The 24,595-nt window shown below is 39.7% G+C and overlaps 3 protein-coding genes across 17 annotated transcripts in view; 2 read left to right on the top strand and 1 right to left on the bottom strand.

The window, feature by feature from the left end:
• The window catches only part of LOC120547843 (Kv channel-interacting protein 2), a 100,108-nt gene extending 97,291 nt beyond the window's left edge, over positions 1-2,817 (top strand). For all 10 annotated transcript variants that reach the window (XM_039783554.1, XM_039783562.1, XM_039783559.1 and 7 more), the window contains 3 exons: positions 10-114; positions 273-335; positions 766-2,817. In XM_039783554.1, coding sequence (XP_039639488.1) covers positions 10-114; positions 273-335; positions 766-813 — 216 coding nt within the window. In that variant the 3' untranslated portion in view covers positions 814-2,817. The remainder of the gene's footprint in view (positions 1-9; positions 115-272; positions 336-765) is intronic.
• Positions 2,818-2,826: 9 nt separating this feature from the next.
• Positions 2,827-13,912, bottom strand: LOC120547841 (cytochrome c oxidase assembly protein COX15 homolog). The gene is made up of 9 exons (XM_039783546.1): positions 13,674-13,912; positions 12,743-12,930; positions 12,527-12,649; positions 11,475-11,661; positions 11,027-11,194; positions 10,814-10,895; positions 4,573-4,727; positions 4,322-4,435; positions 2,827-3,685 (listed from the first exon to the last, which is right to left on the bottom strand). The coding sequence occupies exons 1-9, from the start codon at positions 13,746-13,748 to the stop codon at positions 3,554-3,556; spliced, it is 1,224 nt and encodes a 407-aa protein (XP_039639480.1). The 5' UTR covers positions 13,749-13,912; the 3' UTR covers positions 2,827-3,553.
• A 277-nt stretch (positions 13,913-14,189) lies between these two features.
• On the top strand, positions 14,190-22,755 carry cutc (cutC copper transporter homolog (E. coli)). Of its 6 annotated transcripts, none has more exons than XM_039783551.1 (10): positions 14,190-14,364; positions 14,479-14,557; positions 16,622-16,681; positions 16,883-16,977; positions 18,433-18,468; positions 18,687-18,782; positions 18,944-18,971; positions 19,057-19,162; positions 19,276-19,348; positions 22,371-22,755. In XM_039783551.1, the coding sequence occupies exons 2-10, from the start codon at positions 14,488-14,490 to the stop codon at positions 22,512-22,514; spliced, it is 708 nt and encodes a 235-aa protein (XP_039639485.1). In that variant the 5' UTR covers positions 14,190-14,364; positions 14,479-14,487; the 3' UTR covers positions 22,515-22,755. The 6 variants fall into 6 exon arrangements, 5 of the variants coding, with proteins under 5 accessions (XP_039639485.1, XP_039639483.1, XP_039639482.1 ...); XM_039783549.1 differs by having other exon boundaries at positions 14,194-14,364; positions 16,883-17,008; positions 18,649-18,782; XM_039783548.1 differs by having other exon boundaries at positions 14,194-14,364; positions 16,799-16,977.
• Positions 22,756-24,595: the final 1,840 nt, after the last annotated feature.

The raw sequence follows: 24,595 nt of genomic DNA, 5'->3' as shown, positions 1-24,595 counted from the left end.
ACTTTCTAGGAGATGTTGGACATCATGAAGTCCATCTATGACATGATGGGGAAGTACACATACCCCACTATGCAGGACGATGTTCCAAGAGAACACGTGGAGAGCTTCTTCCAGGTCAAACTCAACAGTCTTTACTTTCTATTAACCCATAAATTTATGATTGTGTAACACCACAGAAATTCTGCTGATAGAAATACTGTAAGAAGATAATGTACAACATTATTGAACATACAGTGTTTTTCACATCTTTGGCTGCTATATTTTTCATTCAGAAAATGGACCGGAATAAAGACGGGGTGGTCACCATAGAAGAGTTCATCGAGTCATGCAAAAAGGTGGGGCGGAAAAGTAGATTTTCAAGAAGATTGACACCCTGTTAATGTCTAAGCATTAAGTATGCAGCTAGAGACAGGAGACGATTAGCTTAGCTTAGCATAAAGACTGAAAGTTGGGGGAATCCAGGATTTTCAATGACTCCAGGAAGGCACTGCAACTGACTAAGAAATACAATATTTACAGCCTGTAACTCTTTGTGAAACCACAATTTGTCATTTTGCATTTTTATTTGTGTATATATAAAACATAAGAGATTTAATGTGTTCATTAGTGAGCTTTAGAGGTCCTGGTTGGTGCATTTTTTTATGTAACTAGCTGTAACTGGATAACTATACCTTTAATCCTCTCTTTCCCCAGTGTGAATCATTTGGGTAACACATAAGGAGAAATTACACTGCCTCTGTATCTAAACGCCTTGCCTCTGTCTAGGATGAGAACATCATGCAGTCCATGCAGCTGTTTGACAACGTCATCTAAGGATCTGGACCAGAGAGTAGGCTGGCACCAGGGAGGGCAGTGTGTTTGTGTGTGTGTGTGTGTGTGTGTGTGTGTGTGTGAGCGTGTGGCCGTCTTCTGAGTTGCAGGCTTGTGCTTGTGTGTCTATTGAGAGCTGCCAGTCCTGAGGGCACCAAGAGGCCCTCTCGCTCTTCCTGGACCCCCAGTGACATTTCTCCAAGCAACAATGAAGTTTCCCAGACTCCCTTTTTCATCATGCAGTACCTTAGTTTTACCCCAGAGGAACAGAGAAAAAGGCAAGCAGCGGGCTTACAGGCACTGGCACATGCACCTGTTTTATTTGAACTTTATTTATTACTACTGAGAGTGGAACTATTGCAGCCTGTAATGGCTGAACTCAGAGGGAGGAAGTTGCCTCCAAACCTTGATCTAAGATCACTTTTCCCCTTTTCCCTGTCATGGCTGAGATTTGGATTTGTGAATCTGATCCTGCCTCTGTGCATGTGGGTAACACTTCCCTGGAGCCGCAAGACTGATCATGCACTGGCTAACAAAAATAGAAATGAATCTACTGCCATCTACTGGATGAGAGAGAGAAAGACACTTCCTGAGGAAACAACAAATTCCATCCAAGCTATCCCTTGCTTTACAGATGGAGGTTCAAACGTGTTGTTTTCCATGAGGAACTGATTACAATATCGCATGATGATGTCACTAATATCCAATTATGTATTTACAGAGATACTCCAAAGTCTGCTTGTCTGTCTGCTGTTCCTAGTCATTCACAGGTGCCTCACCCTTTGTGTGCATGTGTAACAGAAAGATGTCATCCATCTTAATTATGTGAGACTCTAATGGGAAAACAACCACCTCTATTCATGGGATTCTGGTAGAATAATTCCGAGCCTTCCAAACTATTACAGTCCTAGCTGTAGGTGTCTATTGACTGTTGTACATTTTCTAGCATTCCCAGTGGTGTGATATTAGGCAGTACAATGTGGAGATTGCACTAAAACGGAAAAGCTGTTTTGACTATCCCAACTTCTCACAACACAGGACTGGCATACCACAGTCGTACTAGTCTATCAATATACATTCAAGAGGAATTTATTAGATTGCAGATTGTATTTGTGAACTTCTTGTAATCGGAAATGTCATTCAAAACCCTTGTTGCATTAAATTTGGCTCATTCAATTTCAAAGAGGCATAGTGTGTATGTGTGTGTGTGTCGGTGAGAGAGACATGGTTTAATACGTTTTTTTATGCCCCCCTCATTCTGTATTCTCCCTCTCTCTGTAACACCAAAGAGAAGATATACATTAAAAAGGTATATAAAGCCCACCTGTGGGTGAAGAGAGAGGGAGATGCTGTGTAGTAAATAGGCAAGGGGCAATCAGAGATAAAAGGATGTAATTTGGTAAAGTGGCATCATTCAAACCGAAGTGTAGTCTTAGGTTGTAAACCCACACATTATTGAAAAGACATTTGAAGAATTTGCAACCACTTATTTATTAGCTTTTTTTCAGACTAGAACTTATCTTAAATGTAAGATTGGATAAGTAGCCGAGACACTCAAGCTGTAATTAAATAGACTATGGTGTATTTTAAATGCAGAGACTGACATGGAATAGCAATAATGTTCTCCACCACGTATCACCACCTTTGCACTCTTCCAACCTCTCAATCCTCTCAGAGCACAGTATAAGGATGCACTAAGGCCCTGAGAAAAATATGCACTTCCAACCCTGCAAATTTCCTTTATGTTCTGCATTGTTTTAACGTTTGTTTTATTTTCTGGAGAAAAAGCGGTTTGGCTCTGATTGTTCCTTGCCAATAGTTTTTAACTTCCATTCCTGACCACAAGTAAAACCTGTCTATACCCGCATGTATTGTGTCTAGAACAATGAAAACCTACTAACCCGTTGTACTGACTGTCTAGTTAGCTAGCCTCAACTGGTTGCATTACGTATTCAAAATATGTATATTTTGTACAGAGACAATAAAAATCACAGTTACTATGCAAAATGGACTGGAGTTTGAATTTTAAATACTGTACATACTTGTCTTTATTAAAATAAGAGTGCTTTTAGCCTTACATTTCTTAAGATACAGTACAAAGCAACAATCAAAATTCAACAGTTTTTGAACCTTATAATTCATCATGATGTCAGCAAGAAATGGTTCATAACTCAAATGTACATAATTATACATATAATCCCAACAGCCACATCTGATTCAACTAGCAGACAGTGTATGACCAAACAAGGCAACAGAGCAACTACTTAGTAACCAAATTTCCAGTCAAAACATCCTGTTTTAAACTGTGTACAAGAACAAAAACAGTCTACTCTACTATATTCCTGCAGAATTCTGTCTGGCTGCAAACCATATGTGTATCCTTCACTGGAAACACTGTTGCTGTGTCATTAAAACTGGAGAAAAACTGACAATGTGCTTGTCATCTTCTGATGAGAACATGCATCCACATATGTTTCAGTCAGTTCCTCATTGACAGCCTTGTCATTTTTTTTTATCAATAACACTGATGAAATAATTCTGTTACCACATAAGGATTACATTGCAGCGTAGAGATGCTTCAGCATATGCACAATAGTCCAGTGTTAAATGAAACATTTCTCTGTTTCAATGCTTCCATTTTTTCACTTTTCTCTTTGAAGGCCTTGTTCATATTTACACTCCTGGCTCAGAGGCTTGAGGTGTGGCTAGTAGGGATTGGATTTGTCCATGAAGGAGCAGGCATTCACTTGGGCATCTTGCGGAGCTCTGCCAGAACCCAAATGGCCAGTGAGAGAAGAGCCACAGAGCCAGACTGGTGAGTTGCTGCCAGTGGAGTGGGCACATACAGTAACAGGGTGCTGATACCGAGGGCAACCTGAGGAGCATAAACACACAGAGTTCAGTTACACTGAGGACAAATATACTTTTAAGGCAGTTACACACCAACCAGAGGGCCAACCGTCTCGTTGCCAGTCGGACTGATCAGTCTCCCCGAGTTGGACCAAAAAGTGCCTCGGAACACACCGAAGAGACGAGACGTAATACGTCTCAAAAACAGCAGGCGGCGCTAATCTGTATTGTTGCCCAAAAAATGAAAACCGGCAGCTGATTGGACGAACGCGTTATTTGTGGGTTTGTTTTCTCCGGAAATTCAAAGCCAGACTGTCATGGCGGCTTGTTCAGAATACAATCTCATATTGTACTAAAATAGTTCACTGAATGTTTCTGAAAACATTTTAAGCGAGAAATAGGCCATGCAGTTGCTGAATCTGTCTTCATTTCAGATCAACAAAGGTCAGATTAAAATATTTTCATCAGATTTTGAGAGACTCTAGTCACGCTCATTCCGCTCGCCATTTCCGGTTGAGTCCCGACTGCCTTGTCTCCGACTGAACATGTCAGGTCGGCCAAAATTAAGGCCGACAGCCCCTTCGGATGGACGATGGACGATTATCGGCCCGGTGTGTAGCTGCCTTAAGATGACATGTTTCTGGGCTGACTGACAGCCTACCTGTCCATATGCCATTGCTGTGAGGAGGCTGATGGCGATCTTAGCCCTCCTGGGCAGCACCATCCTCCTTGAGAACAGATAGAGGCCTGTAATCGCGGTCAAAGATGAGATTGCCTGGAAAAAAATAAATACAGGGGACCATCAACAACCTACTGCTGCCTCTCAAGTTACTGAATAGGATAGGAGAGGATTTTCATTTTTTGTTGAAATGTTGCCCAGAAGATTATTTCTACGTAGAAATAATAACATACCAAAATTCTGTGGTCAAACTGCACAGTCGTGGGATTTTCAAAGATGTTCTTGAGGCTTGGAGAGAATGCCAGAAGATCATCTGGGATCCACCGATCTCCCATTTTAGGGAAGGAGTTATACACCAGCCCAGCATCCAAACCAGCAACAAAAGCACCTGTGTAAAATGTTTACAAATAGATCTGTATGTGTATGTATATATATATATATATATATATATATATATATATATATATATATATATATATTTAAAAAAGGAGCACCTTGTTCAATTGTATTTGTCCGTTCTGTATGTTCAAAAATATAAACAGCGAGCAACATAACATCATGACTGTTTTTCAGACAACGGCAGCTACAGTCTGGTGTTGGAATTATCTCCAGTGAAATACAGACACTTTACACCGTTTAGCTGTAAACATTTTAACCGTGTTTAATCCAGCTGCTAGCTAATGGTAGGCTAACGTTACCTGCTGCTAAGAGTAGTGTTGACTGGCCTCCTGTGCGGCAATGTTTCAGTTCCCTCTAACGTCCGTTTTCGGAGTAGGCCTGGCAAACTCGATTCCTTTTTAGGATTCAGGTTATTCTGAGTCACTCACTAAACTGATCCGGGTTGTGCGAGTCACTTGAATCACTTGAGTCAGTATTGTATGCTACATCCAAGGCGAGCTTTTGATTTGGATAAAATGCCATGTTTTCATTTAGAATCTTTTAATTTTATTTGAAAAAAAATCCATAAATATAAATGGTCTGAAAGAAAACCGAATATTCATTTAAAAATGACATGGAATTATATTTTTTAACTTTAATAGGACTGACAAATAAGAAAGCCATCTGGACTCTGAACATTTACAATGACTTAAAGGGGTGATAGAATGATTATATAGGGTATTTCACACTGTTCCTTATGGTCTCCTAATGGGGTATGTAACATTAGTTGGGCTGAAAATGGCCTGGTTGATATTTTATTGGCCCTTATGCATCCCTGTGTTTTGGCCCTATTTGTAACAAGAGCTTTTCTTCCAAATATGGTATGGTCATGAATATTTAGATGAGCTGCGCGCTGCTTGGTTGAGCCTTAGCCCCGTACACACACATAGAGACGCCGCTGATTGGTTGAGCGACTCGCCATACACACGCATTAGAGGTCGGTGTGCTGATTGGTTGAGCGAATCTCCAATACACATACATTAGATAACGCGACAGAATCTCATATTCCAGACACTGCAATGTTTCCTAACCAAATTCACTTCTGAGACTTTTTTATGCGGAAATCAAACGATATAAAGCTCAAATATGGGGCGTTTACAAACAAAAATGGATGGCTAATTGCAAATAAAATTGGTAAAACTTGTGTCGGAGTTCAGCTGCCTGTGTTGCTGGCTCGCCGCCTGGCCTGCCTTCCTCCACAGACCCCGGCTTGCTGTGAGCTCGATTGAGCTCGGAACGGCTGCTGCAGCCCACAGCACCTCATACCAGCGCCAAAAGTCACCGTTTGGGCTGGTGGACTACTACCAACGCCGCTGCCCTGACAAAACGCCAGGGCCTGCATCTCCTCTTTTCCTGCTAGCTAAATGGCCCGTGTGTGAGAGCGCGGTCAGCGAGCTTGTTACACCAGCAATCTCTTACCAAATGTTACACACATGCCGCCACTTAGCTATACAACATATAACTATATGTTTTATAAAGCTAACAACGGTGTCCGATTTCAAGTTAATGAATATTTGTGAGCTGTACGCGGGTTTGTGAGCTGCGACTGTCCCTGCAATCCTATGTGTACAGATTGCGGCTAGTTAGCTTCATTTTTGGTTTCGTAATTTGAGTATATTTACAGTTTGAATTTCGTCACGCCACTTATACAACATCTAACTATGTTTTATAAAGCTAACAACTGTGTCCGATTTCAAGTTAATGAATATTTGTGAGCTGTAAGGGTTTCGTTGCTGCGACTGTCCCTGCAATCCTATGTGTACAGATTGCGGCTAGTTAGCTTCATTTTTGGTCGTAATTCGGTTATATTTACAGTTTGAATTTCGTCACGCCACTTATACAACATATAACTATATGTTTTATAAAGCTAAAACGACGTCGAATTTCAAGTTAATGAATATTTGTGAGCTGTAAGGGTTTCGTTAGCGCGACTGTCCCTTCAATCCTATGTGTACAGATTGCGGCTAGTTAGCTTAATTTTTGGTCGTAATTCGAGTTATATTTACAGTTTGAATTTCGTCCACGCCACTTATACAACATCTAACTATATTTTTATAAAGCTAACAACTGTGTCCGATTTCAAGTTAATGAATATTTGTGAATTCCAGAGGAATTCTAAGAGGACTAGCTAGCTCTCATTGATAGAGCTCCATCCAGCCGCAGGCTCTATCAATGAGACTCATGGACAAGGCGTTTATTTTCCCAATCGTTTGTTTAAATAACTCAACACATTATAATTACACACATTATAAGATTAACTAGAATCTGTGGTAAGAGATATGCTGGCGAATGCCGATGTACTCGCGGTCCACATACACCGGGCATTTAGCTAGCTAGCAGGAAGAGGGGAGTTGCAGGCCCCGGAGCTCTGTCAGAGCAGCGGCGTTTGGTAGTAGTCCACCAGCCCAAACGGTGACTTTGGCGGGTATGAGGCGCTGTGGGGCGACATGCCCGTTCGAGCTCAATCGGGCTCACAGCAAGCCGGTTTACACGGGTCTGTGGAGGAAGGCAGGCCAGGCGGCGAGGCAGCAACACAGGCAGCACCAGCCTCTGAAGTCCGACACAGTCGGACAAAATTTGCAATTAGACATCAATTTTCGGTAAAGGCCCGTCATTTTGACCTCTAAGTAGTTGATTTCTCGCACAAAATTCTCAGAAGTGAATTTAATGGTAAAATAGCATATGAACAATGTATAAATTTTCTGAGATCTGCGACCTAGATTCAGAAGACTAACTGATCTCAGGTCAGTTGTGTAGCATATGTAAATGTTAGGCGTGACCGTTCTCTTAATACACCCATGGGCTGACAAAGGTTCCGGTTTTTGGGAGGTTGACGTCAACTTCCAGCTTTGTTGGGATTCGCCCGTTTTCAGCGGCAGTTTCAAAATATGAAATTTTCATAGTAAAAGGGTGTCAATGGGATTTTGAGCTTCTATCTATGTCCTGTTTACCCACCGAACTGTCGTTATTCAACTATGACAGGGTAAAATCGGTTTTGCATTCTATCACCCCTTTAAAATCTCTTTAATGTAAATTCCATGCGCCCCTTTTTCATGTATGCACTGTATGCATTTAATGTTTTAAATGTGTATGTGCATCTGTATTTGAATAATAAAGTTTTGTGAAGTAAAAAAAAACTAACATGAGTTGTCGGCGAGGCGAGCTTATAATGTTTCGGACTGTCTGCTCAACCTAATTGCATTTTAATATACTACATTTATACACCAAACCTACAGTAGGCCTAGCTAGGCTACGTACAGAACATTGTATGTTATTTCAGAAGTGAAAGAATGGCTTTTGTTGTTGATTTGCTTTACTCTGAGCTCGAGGAGAAGCTGCACTCGTCGCGCTCCGCTCATCTGAATCAGATCCACTCATGACAACGTAGCGGCGCTGATTCAGTTGATGCGGGATTAACGACTCGCGAGAACTCACGAAGTCATCAACAACTCATGAGTCATCAAGGGCTCGTGAGTTCTCGAGTGAATCCCACGGTGTGCAGCTTCCAGGCTCTGAGTCTGCGGGTACGGGACGTCTCTCTGCTCACTCAGGCGCTTGAGTTGACTTGTGGAGTTGCTGTAACTTAAAAAAATTGTAAGTTATAAAGCTTTTGCAGCTAAGATGGCTAGGAATAGTAGAAGCTAATGTTGCAAGAGGTTTGTGTGTGCCGCTGTTATGTTAGATTGAATTGTAGTAGGACTCAACTGAACCGGGTTAATGATGCTAGAGACTCGTGATTCGTGAGTCAATTTAAAGACTCGGGTTAAAGATCCGAGTGAATCACAACTCGAACAGGTCTATTTCGGAGCATCAGAAAGAAGCGCAGGCATCTAGTGGCACCTAAATAAGGCACCGAAATCCGCGTTGCTATTTGGTCCGGTAGATAATGGTCGGCGATTTTTGTCGAAAAGCGACTAGTTTGCTGGTATGTACTACCAAAGCCGGTTGGGACTACTCTTTGGCCGGTGTGCCAGTTTAGCTGGTGATCCTGTTAACTGGTGATATTTGCATGAAATCAGTGAATATTCAATGTCATGGACAAAAAAAGTTAACAGACTACCTTCTCCATCATCTATACCACTACACTACACACTGCTGAAATAATGTTGTGATTTCTATCTATATATTGGACTTTTAGTCTACGTTAACACAGGTTAACATATGAGAGAAATATACGCCCATGTTAACTGGTGATATCACAATTTAAGATGGGCAAATGCAAGCCTGGAAACAGTAAAGTAGGTTCATCTTTGCCTCACATACCAAAAACTAACTGATGTACACCAAACGTGTATGACCCCACTTAACACTTTATTCCGTTTTGGGGGTAACAATAAAACATCAGTCATGCACAAACGTGATCATTTATCATTGTTAGTGTGGGCCATCTCATACGAAGAATGTGTAGGTCTATCTCAGCACAAACAGTCTCTTTCAACCTGGGCCACAAGTCAACTGATTATAGTTGTGTTTAATGTCATTAGACCCATATTAGGAATCTGAAACAGCAACATATGAATGTTATCAAACTCTCTCAGTACATCAAAGTTTTGTAATCATATATACATAATGACCATTTTGTGTCATCAAAGTAGGTCAACAAATGATGTGCGGGATAAATAAAAGTCAAACTGAGAAAATAAGCTTCATATGTTCTTCACATCAAACTTCACAAGACTTTTGCTGCAACTCACTTCATAACTTAACCGCGACTAAGATAACACTAAGTCGCCGGAGAGAAAACGAGGATCAGCACTTTCCTACAAAACATTAAATGGCCATAACAATATTGTATAGGCTACTATAAGACAAAAATCGCGATTCTGGGTCGACACAGACATACCCTAATATGGGTCTAATGAAATTAAACACAACTATAATAATTTTGAGAGTTTGTGCTGAGATAGGCCTTCACATTAATAACAGTGATAAATGATCACGTTTGTGCATGACTGATGTGTTTAATTTTTACCCCCAAAACGGAATAAAGTGTTAAGTGGGGTCATACACGTTTGTTGTACATCAGTTAGTTTTCGGTATGTGAGGCAAAGATGAACCTACTTTACTGTTTCCAGGCTTGCATTTGCCCATGTTAAATTGTGATATCAACAGTTATCATGGGCGTATATTTCTCTCATATGTTAACCTGTGTTAACGTAGACTAAAAGTCCAATATATAGATAGAAATCACAACATCATTTCAGCAGTGTGTAGTGGTATAGATGATGGAGAAGGTAGTCTGTTAACTTTTTTTGTCCATGACATCCAAGGTTCGAATCCCAGCTAGATCCGTGTGTTTCGTTACACATTACATTACACATAAATTGGTGATGTTTTCAGCGATATCCATTATTTGGTCTCACTTGCAAACACCTTGTGAAAATGTGAACCTCGAGGGGCGGAGGCAGAGCAGAACGCAGGGCAGGGCCTTGTTGAATATTCACTGATTTCATGCAAATATCACCAGTTAACAGGATCACCAGCTAAACTGGCACACCGGCTCCCAAGCAAGTGCAAACAAGTGTACAGCGTGCATGTTGTTTTGTTTCCGGTCTAGCTAGATCCGGTGTGGTGTTGTAGTTTTTCTAACATTACTAGTTGTTGCAACAGCATGTGAAAAAACTACAAAGTTTGCTGGGCCAAAAAGAACGTTAATCTCGCGATAAAAAAATTGACGCCATCAAATGGGTTTGCGTTTGACTGACAGCACTAATTAATTATATATATATATATATATATATATATATAGGAAACATCTACTGTATCTTATCTTATCAGTCTGCAACATTAGATTTCATACAATAGCCTTTAATGTAAAATGTAAAGCTTTTACAATTTATTTTATCCCCTTTTGACTTTCTGAACATGCTTTACTGTAAATGTACTGTACTAACTTAGCTTTAAATATGACAACTAGCTAAGAATCTATGTGCATCATTAAGCAGGCTTGAAACTGAAAGCAATCTTATCAATATATAGACATGCATTCACATATTTATGTTTGTGACGTTGCATTCACAAAGGATCTAACGGTACCTGAAAGAGCAGTAAGGAAGACGAGTCCACCAGTACCCTTCGCAAACCTCCTAAGCTGCATGAGACGTTTGGTTTCTGCCACCTGGGAAAGAGGTGCCGTCGTGGATAAAAAAAAAACATTTGCTCACACAGGTTAAACTGTTAAACTGTATTATGTTTGATGTAGACAGATATTATCAAAGGTGGTCTGTAGGCCAGACACTGCCTCTCTACCTTTTGTGCAGGCAGCAGCAGAGTGAGCCCTGTCCAGAGACTGGCGCAGTAAAGCAACAAGGCAGAACCAAGGTGAGCACTCAGACGATATTGGCTGACACGCGGAATGTCATGAGACTCAGGCTTCTCCTCCAGACCGCTTTTTACCATGTACCACCCCAAAAGGCCCTGGGATCACACACACACACACACACACACACACACACACACACACACACACACACACACACACACACACACACACACACACACACACACACACACACACACACACACACACACACACACACACACACACACACACACACACACACACACACACACACACACACACACACACACGACTAGCTTCACAATGCTAATCCTGACAAATAAAACAGTGCGCCGAGCACTAAGAGTGAGGTACAGTATGATACTCTCCTAACACCGTAGCTGTATCGAGTCTTACCTGGAAGAAAACAAATCCACAAAGCCCAAGCACTTTTCCCTTCATGGAGCGAGTGAAGTATCCTTTCCTCCAGAAGTAAATGGTAGGGAGGATGTATGCAAGTCCAACCAGCCTTCCCCACATACGATGACCCCACTCCATGTAGAAGATGAACTTAAACTCTGGCAGCGTCATGTCATGGTTCATTCTGGGAAAACATAATGACAACAGAAAATTCATCTTTCCAGTAAGGACCAACCCATACTTTTGTTTACTACATGTCACTAAGTGTATATATAGTTACGCAATTGTGAAAGCTGTGACCTGTTTGTGTTGGGTTTAGAAACACTGCTGATGTGACAAAACTGTCTACATGACTTTTAAAAATATTACAGACTTAAAGGTCCCATGGCATGAACATTTCACTTTATGAGGTTTTTTAACATGAGTATGTGTTCCCCCAGCCTGCCTATGGTCCCCCAGTGGCTAGAAATGGTGATAGGTGTAAACCGAGCCCTGGGTATCCTGCTCTGCCTTTGAGAAAATGAAAGCTCAGATGGGCTGATCTGGAATCTGCTCCTTATGAGGTCATAAGGAGCAAGGTTACCTCCCCTTTCTCTGCTTTGCCCGCCCAGAGAATTTGGCCCACCCATGAGAGAGAGACATCATGGCTTTCAAACAAGCAAAGTGGCAATTGGTCAAGGCCACACCCCCACCCTCTACCTTGCCCCCCCCTCTCCTCATCAATAGCTACAGACACAGAAATGGCACATCCTAAGGAAAGCTCATTGTAGGACTGGCTCTAGTGGCTGTAATTCTGCACCAAGGCTGAATTTCAGGAAAGAGACTTCAGATACAGTATTAGGGGACCACTAAGGCCTATATAAACGCATCCAAAGAGCACCATGTCATGGGACCTTTAAATTTAGTTGTTGTCAAGCATTAGCATTAGTGAATTAATAGACACGTCAAGCAAAATGATAGCAGGTTAAATACCTGTGTTTTAATTAATAGTGTTGGGGTGCTTTTAAAAGTGTGTCTTGATAAAATAAACAGAAAAGATGGGGCCTTACATTTTGAATTCAGGAAACTGTTGGTACTTGGAAAACTCAGCCTCCCACTCTGCTTGGGACTGAGGTGGCCTCATCTCTCTCACTAGATGCCAGTCAACCATGGAAAGCCCAGATTCTGTTAGCCTGATTGAAACAAATATGTATAGTAAGTACCTATCAACACCACTCCAATACAATGAGGACTGACACATTCACACCACTTTTAAGTAATTATACCTTGTGACACCACCCAAGACAATTGCCCCAACCACCAGCCCACTGCAGCCGAGTAACCAGCGTCCTACTATGCGATTTGTGGCAGCGTTGGGGACAGTAGCTGCTGCCGGGGTGGAGGAGGCCCCTGCCTCCGCTGTGAAAGTGCTCTGACCTCTCTTCACAAGCCATTGTCGTAGCTGTGGACTCCGCTGATGTTGTAAATAAAAAGGAGAAAACAGTCACATTTACCTTGCTAACAAAATAAATATTAAAATGCATTAGAGAGAAATCTTAATTCCACAGCATTCAATGATATATCAAAGAAAAGTGTTTGGTAAAGTTTGTTACATGACACACAAAAATGTCCCCTTACACAAAGCCAGGTCCGGTTTAGTTTGGAAGAACTTGACTGGCCTGCACAGAGCCCTGACTTGTACTTTACCCTGACCAACAACTTTAGGATGAACTGAAACTCAAATTCTTCACAGAAGAGTGGAGATTTTTAAAGCAGCATACCATGGTATTAGAAGGCAATACCAATCACATATGGGTGTAATATTCTGGTGTACATACTTTTGACCATATCACATATGACCATGACACTTCCTTTTTCTCCTGTCTAACTTCTACATTTACTGATGACCAGTCAAGAGATTCAGCAGATCTGGACAAAAGGATTGCAGGTGGGTTGGTTTGATGTCTCATGGTCGTTGAGGAAATGTAGTTATTGGACATTGCAACGTTATATTGAGTTGAAATTTATAATATTGATTCATTAATAAACTCTGTTTATTTTCTAGCTCTAACGTTAATTTGACAGTAACGTTAAACGCTGTTACATCGGGATGATGGGAGGTCAGTGAAGTAAGTAACGTTATCGTGTTGCAGTCATAGACTGTTAAAGTTGGTTGCAGTGCCTGACCTTTTCATGCTTAACATTAGCGCTACTCACACTGCTGTGTTGAAATCCCTTGCCGGCATTTCTGCAACCGCAAAAAATGGTTGTCCGTATTGAAGAGAGAAACATCTTTGAGCTCTAGCTAGTCTGGGATGGTCCTGCAGTGCTGTAGTAAAAGATGAAGGTAAAAGCTGTAACGTTAGCCGACTGTTACCATAGACAGTATGTTACACCACCACCATCGTTTCCTGTTACCTAACGTTACCAGTTCAACTTCGACCTCTGACGTCACAACAAATTGACAAGCACATATGGAATTTCAAAGACGGAAAACCGTTATCTTAATAAATACATGCATGCGGTAAACACGATACCCAACAGATACAATTGAAATATGTAATATTTTCTAAATGTTATTATCGAAAGACGGTTGGTGCATGTTTTATGTCTTAGCGTATCCCGCATGGGCGGTCACCCTCCTTCCTAATGGCCCAGTAGTACTGCAGGGCATAACGTGCATAACCAGTACACCGTTCATCCGCTAGACACTGTGTTTGAAATTCAACTATCCGGGAAACGCTTACCACTGTCGTGGCTGGCTCATGGGTGTATAAGTATGAGTGCTGGCTGGGTGAAGGGAGCCTAGCTGAAGTTAGTCACCTAAACAGCATGTACGCTACTGTCTTCATATCGTTTCCAATCGACTGATATGGTCCTATGAATCGATAGGAAGTGGATTGGACAGGTAGTTGTTTGTGGAAGTGAAAACATAGCTAAATGATTGTGGAAGTTTTACCTAGCTAACACATTCACAATTAATCTCTTTCTGGCGTGTCTGTCTTTCTGTCTCACTGTCCAGACTGTCAGGATGGCAGAGAGTTTTTTAATGGAGGCGTGTGTGGACTCCGTGGAGTCTGCTGTCAATGCTGAACGAGGAGGTTGGTAGCGTTACTGTGTTAGTGAACACTTGTTTTTTTTTACAGTTTTTGTCGATTGCTTACACGCGTGTTGCGGAAATGTGGCTCATTTTGTCAAAACTCTTCACACAAGCCAAATAAGACCCAACACTTGGAGATAAAGATCTCTTCTATGTGAAGATGAAACTGCAATGTTCAAAAAAAACTAAAATGTTCAAAATGGCATTTTTGCAACAAAATTATACACACATGCAGCACTTGAATTACTCTTTCAAAGCTGCAACAACACATGTATGTACTTTATACAAAACACTGCTCTAGTACTTTTGTATACTTTATCATACAGGCTTCTGTGAAAGATTGTTCCAGTACAAAACATCTACTTACATTTAAAGGAACGCAAAATGGAAAGGCTTCAGAATGTTTTTTATACATTTAAAGTTTTTCCCGTTGCAGGTTTTTACACAGAAAATACAAAGAAAAGTAGAATTACAGTACAGTAATCAATACAGTAGGTTACCAGACGTGTATAAAGTACTAGAGACCCATACTTGAGTAAAAGTACAAGTGCTCTATTAAAAAAAAGTGACTTGAGTAGACGTTGAAGTGCTCTTTAAGCAGTAGAAGTACTAAAGTATTCAAATTTTTTTCTACTTTTAGGGATTGCAAGTAGTAAAGTAAAAGTACAAGTATTGTGTTATTTAGTTAATATAAATTTTTATTATGTCAAAAGTTTGAATATCATATTGTTTATATAATTTTAAATGTTAAGCCTAAGGCTGTAACCAAAGGAATTAACAAATATTAAATGTATATTAAAAATAACAAATACTGAAATAAAATGTACAATTATCACACTGTGCAAGTAAAATGAACATCCTCTCTAGCACAGTAACGATTAAAGCCCCAAAGAACGTATCACACAGCTAGTAGTAGTAACGTGTGATGTGTACACTACTGTCTACGGATGTACAGGAAAGTTAGCAAGCTAGCAAAAAACAGATAAACTAGCAGCTTCACATCACAGGGTCAAACGGTTAACATTCAGTACTCCTTGCAGACAAACAACATAGCTTCATCTGCTGCAACAACAGCTAAATAGAGTACAAACTTACATCGTCTCTGACTTCTGAACGGGCAACTGTAATGAAAAGAAACACGACGAGATCTCAGGGATTTCTTACGTAAATTAAAAGTAATTAGCGTACGTAACTAACGTACACACACTGTAACCTACCGTCTTCGTTACTGAGGAATTCACAACAGTAACAGTAACGATGCAGCACATAAAAAATGTATCGGAGTAAAAGTATTTCATTCATTGAAAATATGTACTCAAGTAAAAGTGGAAGTAGGAGAAAAAAATATACTCCAGTAGAGTACAGATACAGCTTTTTAGTACTTAAGTAGAGTAGTGAAGTAGTTCTACTTTGTTACTATACAGCTATGTATGTTACTGTAAACAAAAAGGGTTTGGCCACATTGCCTCTTTCAGATCACAAGCAAAATTACCGGAAACACCATGTTATGGTATGATGAGACTATGGGGAAAGCTTAGGCAACATCAGGTCATTCATAGGTCACAAGGAGTATAGACAGCTGCGTGATAAAGGAATGTTTTGTTTTAGGACTGTCTCATTTTGGAGGTCGCTGGGCCTGCCACACTTTTGCCTACGTCAGACATGTTTGCAAGAGTTTTCAATCTTGAACAGAGTTCCTAATGTAAGAAACAGTGTGTAGTGTTTTGCAAGAAGTGTGTTGCAGAATTGCAAACAAAACGCAAAGCAGAAAACTGGTTTGTACTTTTGGTGCCTTTGTTTAAGGCATGGTTACAAAAAGTTTAGGTTTTGATGCTTTTGTCTAAGCGTTCACTTTCAGTGTGTAAGCAATCGGCAAAAACTGTAAACCCACCATGACCTACTTGCTCTAGAGGTAGTAATACAGCCAATTGTAGGTTGAAAATGTTGCCGTCAATCAGACCATTTAAGTAGTAATTAATTGGCATGCAGTGTTATTATATTTTTCAAAGATCACAGACCATAAAGGGAACATAGGTGCAGTCTGAGCGTTTTTTTCTGCTGACAGGTGCAGGTCGACTTGAACTGTGTTCTAGTCTTCTGGAGGGAGGACTCACTCCCAGTCAAGGTGGATCAGTTTATTTCTGTACAAATATTCATACACAACCCTAAACTCTTGAGTATCTGCTGAGACCATCAACAAGAACACACAATCACATATGCCACCATTTTTGTTTTGCCACAGGTCTGTTGCAGGTTGTGAAGCAGAATGTCAAAATTCCTGTCTATGTGATGATAAGGCCTCGTGGGGGGGACTTCCTGTACTCAGACCAGGAAGTGGAGGTGATGAGGAAGGACATAGAGCTGATGAAGAGCCACGGGGCCGACGGACTAGTGCTGGGAGCCCTGACAGAGGATGGACAGGTGGATGCGGAGCTCTGTATGGAGTTACTGGGTATTGTCTGCCTGTTTACTTGAACATATCTGTATGGGCCTACAAGGCACTATTTAAAAAAAAAAATAAAAATAAAAAAAATAACTCAACAAAGATGCTCCCTTAACAGAGCATGATGTACAGTTCTACACAAGATCCCGTTTACATAACAGAAAGGTACTCTGTCTTAGCTGCCATGTTCTTTCTTTAAATCTTGCCAGAACAAAAACATCCTCACTAAAATGCCTTTTCAAAATATTACCTTCACACTAGTCGATATCCACGACGTTCCACTTCCAGGATTGCTCTGGATTTCACTAATTTAGGTCGGATATCCGTTGCCTTGGGCTTCCTTTTGTGTTGGCATTTTAAAGTCTCGGGTCGATTTATGACGACTATGGTTAACCTTTTCTCAGATCTCTGCAGTGTGAATCCAGACAGCTAGCTAGACTATCTGTCCAATCTGAGTTTTCTGTTGCACAACTAAAACAACTTTTGAATGTACACATGTTCCACCTTCCCGAGGCTATTTTGCAGAGGCGCCGTTGCTCCGTACAGCACCAAGCCGATAGTGATTTGTTTAAAAAAATGCCAATAAACCAGAGCACATCTTTCTCCCATCCCAAAATGCTGTGTGGACTAGCCAGATCCTCCTCCGCAGCGTTGTGGAGGAAGGTCTGGCAATGCGAGACTACCTTCACACAAACAAAACAAATCAGCATTCCTTTTTCAAATTGTTTTAATATTGGACTCCTTAGAGCATTAAACATGTGGCAATATATACAAAAAATATTGGATATACAAAATAAAATTCATCCTCAGCATCACCTGTTGATATTTGGATGGATGTATTCCATTTAGCTGTTCCAGTTGTAGGTGTATTACTTATATGTCCTACTGGAACCCTTAAATTGAATTTAGACATTAACGTTATACGTAACACCTGCGCTTTTTCTGCAATGACAACTTAAAGTGTTTGCCCCTTAATTACCAGGGCAAAGGTACACAAGGACCTTTTGCCCTTTCTCTATATATTATATGTATGTATAATATACAGCATATGTTCTATGAAATAGTCTTTGATTTATTCCAGATGTCATCCTCCTGTTTTTTTATTTATTTTTTTATATTTCATAAATTTGCTTAAATATTTCAAAAATACACTGCGATTTTTTTCCTGAAATAAAATGCTAGTCAGAGAGAAAAAATATTGTAGCAATAATCCATAACAAAGAAAATTGTGTTGGCAGTGACTCACAGTAAAAAGTAAAGTAAATGTCTTATTGAGGATGCTGCACTGAATAAACAACTAGCCATAGAAAGCATGTAGGCACACAAAAAGAGAAACAAATATTCAGAATGTGCAACACTTTTATTACTTTTACTTTGTTTGGGGTTTTGTATTGTTCCATGTATTTTTCTGATTGTCACCTTTTGCTCACTAGCTGCTGCTCGACCTTTGCCCATCACCTTCCACCGAGGTAACATTCTTCTCCCTTCAATCAGTTGTAGACTTAAAGCTTTTGAAAATGTCATGCAGCTGCTAGCAACTAGATTACAAAAGATATCACAAAGCCGTAAAGCCCTTTTTAGAGTGATTTCATCGAGCCTCTAAAGACTTTTGAACTCATTTTATGAAACTTATATTGCTCCTACTGCAGCTTTTGACATGGTTAATGACCCAGTGGTTGCTCTGGAGACACTGATATCATTAGGGTTCCAGCGTCTGTTGACAAGTGGCTGTGACAATTCTGCTTTGGAGGGACTCCCTCTCATTAAACGGCTTATTGAACAAGTATGTATAAATTAAATGTACACATACATGTTTGCATGCAAGCATATGAAGATGGCAGGGCTATTTATCTCTTTTGCGAAGTCATTGTAGGTGAGCAGCTTATGTCTCTCCCTTACTACCATTCTTATATCCTACTCTCCACCTTTTCTTCCACTCAACAGGCTAAAGGGAGAATTGCCATCATGCCAGGTTAGTATTTTTACTTTTCTCTTGTAAAATGTATAACTATGTTTTTATTTTTATTTTTTATTTATAAAAAAACTGTTTGATACAGGAGGGGGTATTAATGAGAGGAACCTGCAGAGAATTTTAGAGGGGTCGGGAGCTGAAGAGTTTCACTGCTCAGCCCGCTCCAGTAGGGATTCTGCCATGAAGTTCAGGTATGTATGATTTTTCCCATGCTTGCATATATTACAAGATTTCAAGGGAATAAAAATAAAATAATGAACTATTTGTGTTGTTGCTGTCTGTCTAATATTGTTTCCATGTGTAGGAACACCTGTGTGACGATGGGAGCTACTTTCTCAGCACCTGAGTACGGCCTGAAGGTGACAGATGTGAGAAAGGTCCGCACTCTTAATGCAATAGCCAGAAATACCATGTAAATGGGTACTGGACAGTCATGACAGACAACAAAACAGATACCTCAAAAGCGATCCTAAGTAATTATACTGGTATGTCAAAAAACATTTTTTTTCTTTATCACTGATCAAACAGTCCTTGTAAAGTTAGAGCTCAGGGAAAGCCCTGCAACCTTCTGGGATATGCAGTTAAAGTATATCACATTGGCGAGTGATTCATAATTTACATTTATTATTGTACACATGTATGGGCTGTGTAATAAAATACACAATACCAATTTTGAAATTCTTGTTTTTCGGTATGTTTTATTATTGCCATATAGTTGACCGCCTGTATATTTATTTACAGCACTCCAAATTCACAGTGAAAAATAACGTAAAGTTGTGGCCTCCTGTACTTTATTTTTAACAAGGACAAAAAACATTGTTCAGTTTGCTCAGAATTCAATTAAAGCCCAAAACATTAAACAATTCAGTGCACTTTTGTCCAATGTTGTCAAATGTTACAAATGCTACAATTAAAGGTCCCATGACATGGTGCTCTTTGAATGCTTTTATATAGACCTTAGTGGTCCCCTAATACTGTATCTGAAGTCTCTTTCCCAAAATTCAGCCTTGGTGCAGAATTACAGCCACTAGAGCCAGTTCCACAATGAGCTTTTCTTAGTATGTGCCATGTGTCTGTAGCTATTGAAGAGGAGAGGGGGGAGGGAAGTGGGTGTGTGCCCTTGACCAACTGCCACTTTGCTCGTTTGAAAGCCATGATGTCTCTCTCTCATGGGTGGGCCAAATTCTCTGGGCGGGCAAAGCCGAGAAAGGGGAGGTAACCTTGCTCCTTATGACCTCATAAGGAGCAAGATTCCAGATCGGCCCATCTGAGCTTTCATTTTCTCAAAGACAGAGCAGGATACCCAGGGCTCGGTTTACACCTATCACCATTTCTAGCCACTGGGGGACCATAGGCAGGCTGAGGGAACTCATATTAATGTTAAAAAGCCTCATAAAGTGAAATTTTCATGCCATCGGACCTTTTAAAACCAGTCTCTTATTAATTTCATCTTTAATGCATCATTCATTTACATTAGTTTTAATTGTTGTTAATGTGGTTTAAGAGGTTGGAGAGTCATGTTACTATCTTCACTAATATCCAACCAGGCTGTACTGAAGTGACAAATTTGAGTCCATGAACCTGTGATTTCTTTCAACAAGTGGGCGGATAAATAGAGAGGTAAAGTCCCCTTCCGGTGGACCATGGGACCTTATTTCGAGAGAAAAAAGCGTGTACGTATGAATGGCGAGAGACAATTAATTACTTAATCCTGTTTGAATCGAGCAATGAATTGCACATTTGATGTTCGTCAATTTAAAAGATAATTTTGCAAGTCAAGTAAGTCTCAGTTAGTCGTAGTTGAAGTATAAGACTGTGAAAATTCTTAATCGGAACACACCCAAAGACGCATAAGGGACGTCTCGTTGAAGCTAGGATGCATGTGGGTTTCGTACAGGGATGTAACGTTACTCCCACAAGCATAAGTCGTGCTCATTCTTTCGCTTCCTGGCTGATAAAAAGACACTTTATAATTGTAATAGCATTCCAATGCACATTGATGTATTAGGCATTTATTATTCAGGTAACCCCTGGACTCAGAGTGACTCAGGTATGATGCGAAATACATGTAACAAATGTAAACAGGGGACTGGTGGTAGGGGAAGGGTCAAGATAATGTTAAAAAATGGGGCCGACAACGCCACCTAGGTGTTTTAACCATCTTTCGATCGGGGGAAGAGCAGTTAAAAACCTGGAAAAGGTGTGTAAAAGGAATTGGGAGTGAAATTGATAAAAAGGAACAACAATGGTCATTATCAAAACTAGAATAACAATTTAAAACTACAAACAAAACATTTTTGTTGTATAAATTTGGAGATTTTTCAAAGTAAAATGACATACCTCTACTGTAAAATTACCTAAAATCTGAAACTGGAGGGGCTATAAAAAAGATTTTGCTCTATAATTCCAAACAATGACTGATATATTTAAGTTAATGACATCTCTAACTACACCTATGCTGAAAAACAATTTTACTCTTTAAATCTGGAGGTTTTACGAAGTAAAAGTCCCACATGTATACTGTAAAAGGACTTCAAATCGGAACTTGAGGTGCTATAAAAGACTTTGGTCCATAATTCCAGACAATGACTGATATATTTGAGTGGAGGACATCTTTGAATACACTTATAATGAAATTTTTTTTTTTTTTTTACTCTAGCTATGAATTTAACGTTTTTTCTAAGTAAAATCCTATACCTCCACCGTAACATGACCTCAAATCTGAAAATTGGAGCGCCTATAAAAACGACTTTGCTCCATAATCCCAGACGATGACTGATATATTTGAGTTCAGGACATCTCTTACTACACCTAAACTGGAAATCTAAACCCATTTTATTTCTATGGTCTAGCCCCACCTAGTGAAAAAGTCACGCCACGCCTGTTCGTGCAACTGACTGATGTGCTGTGCCTTGTTAAAATAAATAGGTCTAAGATAGAAAACACTGGATTGGATCTATTTCTAAATAAATATTCTAGACCTTTTACTTCCATTCCAGCTAAAAACATGTATGTGAAATAAGTCAATATAATTTGCTTGTATCATTTTTATGGTTCGACACTCACATGCCAATTAAATGTAGTGATGCCTTATGCAGTAGCCAGCTTTTTTGATCAATTTTTTTCGGAATGGCCTTTGTGTGTTGTGAAGCCATTTAGGGCAATAGAAACCCTTATATGCAGAACCATGTGAGCTCTGGCTGTTATCTTTTTTAGTTTGATTTGTTTTTTGCCACGTGTTGTCCCATGATCCTATTGAAGACCCAGGCTCCAGGGCCACGGTTCGCCACAGATTCTTAGGGCATTAAAACTATGTGCTATAAACTTTGTAGCCCTGTTAACATGTTACTATACAGCATAACATAAGACACACTCTGAATAACCTTTAACCCCGTTCAGGTGTCATCCTGGGGTTGTGGATGTTTCAAGAAGCAAGAGTACTGGTTCATCTGGATGACTAAGACAAACTCTAACTTGGACTGGAACATTGTTCAGGGTTTAATTAAGCAAAGTTATCCAGTTACTTCACTAAACCTACTTTAAAAAGCATTGGTTAGGTATAGTAGCATATTGTTGTATTGAGTCTTCTATCTTTCAAGTCTTCACTACAAATGTATGATAGCATTGTTTTTTTAATTTGAATGATGAACTGTCTCTGATGGGATTTGTCTTGGTCACATGATTTCATGAATTAGTCTTATTCTCTACAAAATGCATGTAACATATACGCCTATTCACATTAGAATTTTTTTTTTAAATATTTATTAAAACATTACTGAGTATATGCATTGTTTGTGTCTCTTTAAGGTATGTATCCACTATTGGGGTATGTTCAGAGAGCAAACGCAAGCACAGAGTTGGGTGTTTAATATTTAAGTTGTAAGCTTATATATGCACAGAGGCTTTGCCTAATTTACGAATGGTGGGTTGCAGCTAATGATTATTTTTACATTAATCATTCAGTCTATAAAAATGTCTGAAATTAGTAAAAAAAAAAAGAAAGGTTTCCAATTCTCAGAGCCTAAGGTGGCATATCCAAATTGCTTGTTTGCTTAGGCCAACAGTCTAAAGATATTTAGTTTCTATCATTAGAAAATGGGCAAATATTACATTTGTGAAACTGAAACCAGTTAAAAAATTATAATCAGTTAACCAGTTATTTACAATTGTTGCCAGTCAATTTCTTTTTTGTTGATCTACTACTTGTTTAAATGACCAAGCATTTTATCTTTAAGAAATATTTATTTTTGTCATCTTGTAAAATACAAAATGTTTCCACCCTAACTACCCTTTGCCCTACCCCCCTGTCGAAGCGGTGTTCCGTGTTTGCCTTCCCCCCTCAACATAACTTCTCCTAGCTTTAGCTGAAGACCCTGTTAATAAAGTAACCACACTTTACTATTACTATTCTATTACTGACAAGAGGGCTAATTTTTATAGAAAGTCATGGATAGCATAGTTGTAAATTCAAATTTAAGTGACCATGCTCTTTGATTATGTACTGTAGTTGTCATCACGTGTCACATAGCTGTCCTTGGGGGTTGTACACACAATGAGTCAGCCAGATTACGATCATGTTATCAAACATAATTATTAACCCATCACACAGTCAGAGTAATCTATTTTAATATCATCACATATTCTTTCACACTAACAAAGGTTGTATTTGCAGCAATGTAAATTAAATACTTTACTACACCACAAGTCTGACTGTGTCATGCTGACCTATTCATTTCACTCTATTGCCATTTAAGTACCTTTATTCACAATGTCAGCCCTTTTCTTTTTTATCCAAGTTATTTATCAGTTTTGTTTTTGTTATAGTTGTTTGTTAGAAATTGAAAGCATAAAGCTGAAAAGATGGGACGTTTTTTAGATCTTGATTTATGAGGCTGGATGACACAAATACATTGATCATAACTTCAACAAAACAACTGTTGATTCATTTTCATCTAATTTCTGTGATGTGTGTTCATCTTCCTCTTTTCACGCAGACAGACTCATGACACAGACACATCCAGTCCAACAGCAATCCTCTTTGTTTCTGTGGTTTGTGTTGAACTGGTGTCTGGTAGCAATTTACCTCTGTAGTGGTCTTTTGAAGAAAAATAGCCCAACGTCAGCATGGCACATAGAGAAACCCCAGCGCTTTTGCACAGTAGCACAACAATTTTCTTTTCGGTCATGTACTGTACTGTAGCTGTTTGAATGCATGATTGCCTAAAACTTATCTGATGTGACTTGAAAATGGGTGTCTGTCCAGAAAAATTGAAGGCATGCAGAGTAGAAGTAAAACATAACAGGAAAAGGAGTCTAAGCCCACTCCCTCCCCTTTCCTAAACACATTCCCAATTTTGGTGGGCCGTCCCCTTAACAGGAGGGAAAGCAACACAGGAATATTTATGCAAGTCCCTCTGTCTCTCCCTTTTTTCTGTTATGCAGCCATCTACCTGAATTGTACTTTAGACACATTGCGTGTTGACCGTCTGTGGGCTGGTGCAAGGCAGGGCTCTCTGAATGACTTTTACTACAGCTGTTGATATTTTTTCATTCACCCATCAAGAGGACTGTATGTGTGTGCTTCTTGTAGACATCAAACGACTTACAGAGGACTGCTAGAGGAC

This window comes from Perca fluviatilis, chromosome 19, assembly GCF_010015445.1.
Source record: "Perca fluviatilis chromosome 19, GENO_Pfluv_1.0, whole genome shotgun sequence".
NCBI lineage: Eukaryota > Metazoa > Chordata > Actinopteri > Perciformes > Percidae > Perca > Perca fluviatilis.
The sequence above is the reverse complement of the archived record's forward strand: the minus strand, read 5'-3'. Positions and strand labels throughout refer to the sequence as shown.

What these genes read in the sequence shown, in the direction of transcription:
- LOC120547841 (XM_039783546.1), bottom strand. Translation starts at nt 13,748, where the DNA reads ATGTTTCTCTCTTCAATACGGACAACCATTTTTTGCGGTTGCAGAAAT. An exon ending in CAGTTTCCTGAATTCAAAAT is followed by an intron (nt 11,662 to 12,526) that starts GTAAGGCCCCAT and finishes ATGTTTTCCCAG; the next exon opens with AATGAACCATGACATGACGC. An exon ending in CAGCAATGGCATATGGACAG is followed by an intron (nt 3,686 to 4,321) that starts GTAGGCTGTCAG and finishes TATGCTCCTCAG; the next exon opens with GTTGCCCTCGGTATCAGCAC.
- cutc (XM_039783547.1), top strand. Translation starts at nt 14,488, where the DNA reads ATGGCAGAGAGTTTTTTAATGGAGGCGTGTGTGGACTCCGTGGAGTCT. An exon ending in TGTCAATGCTGAACGAGGAG is followed by an intron (nt 14,558 to 16,621) that starts GTTGGTAGCGTT and finishes TTCTGCTGACAG; the next exon opens with GTGCAGGTCGACTTGAACTG. An exon ending in GCCCATCACCTTCCACCGAG is followed by an intron (nt 18,469 to 18,648) that starts GTAACATTCTTC and finishes CTCCTACTGCAG; the next exon opens with CTTTTGACATGGTTAATGAC.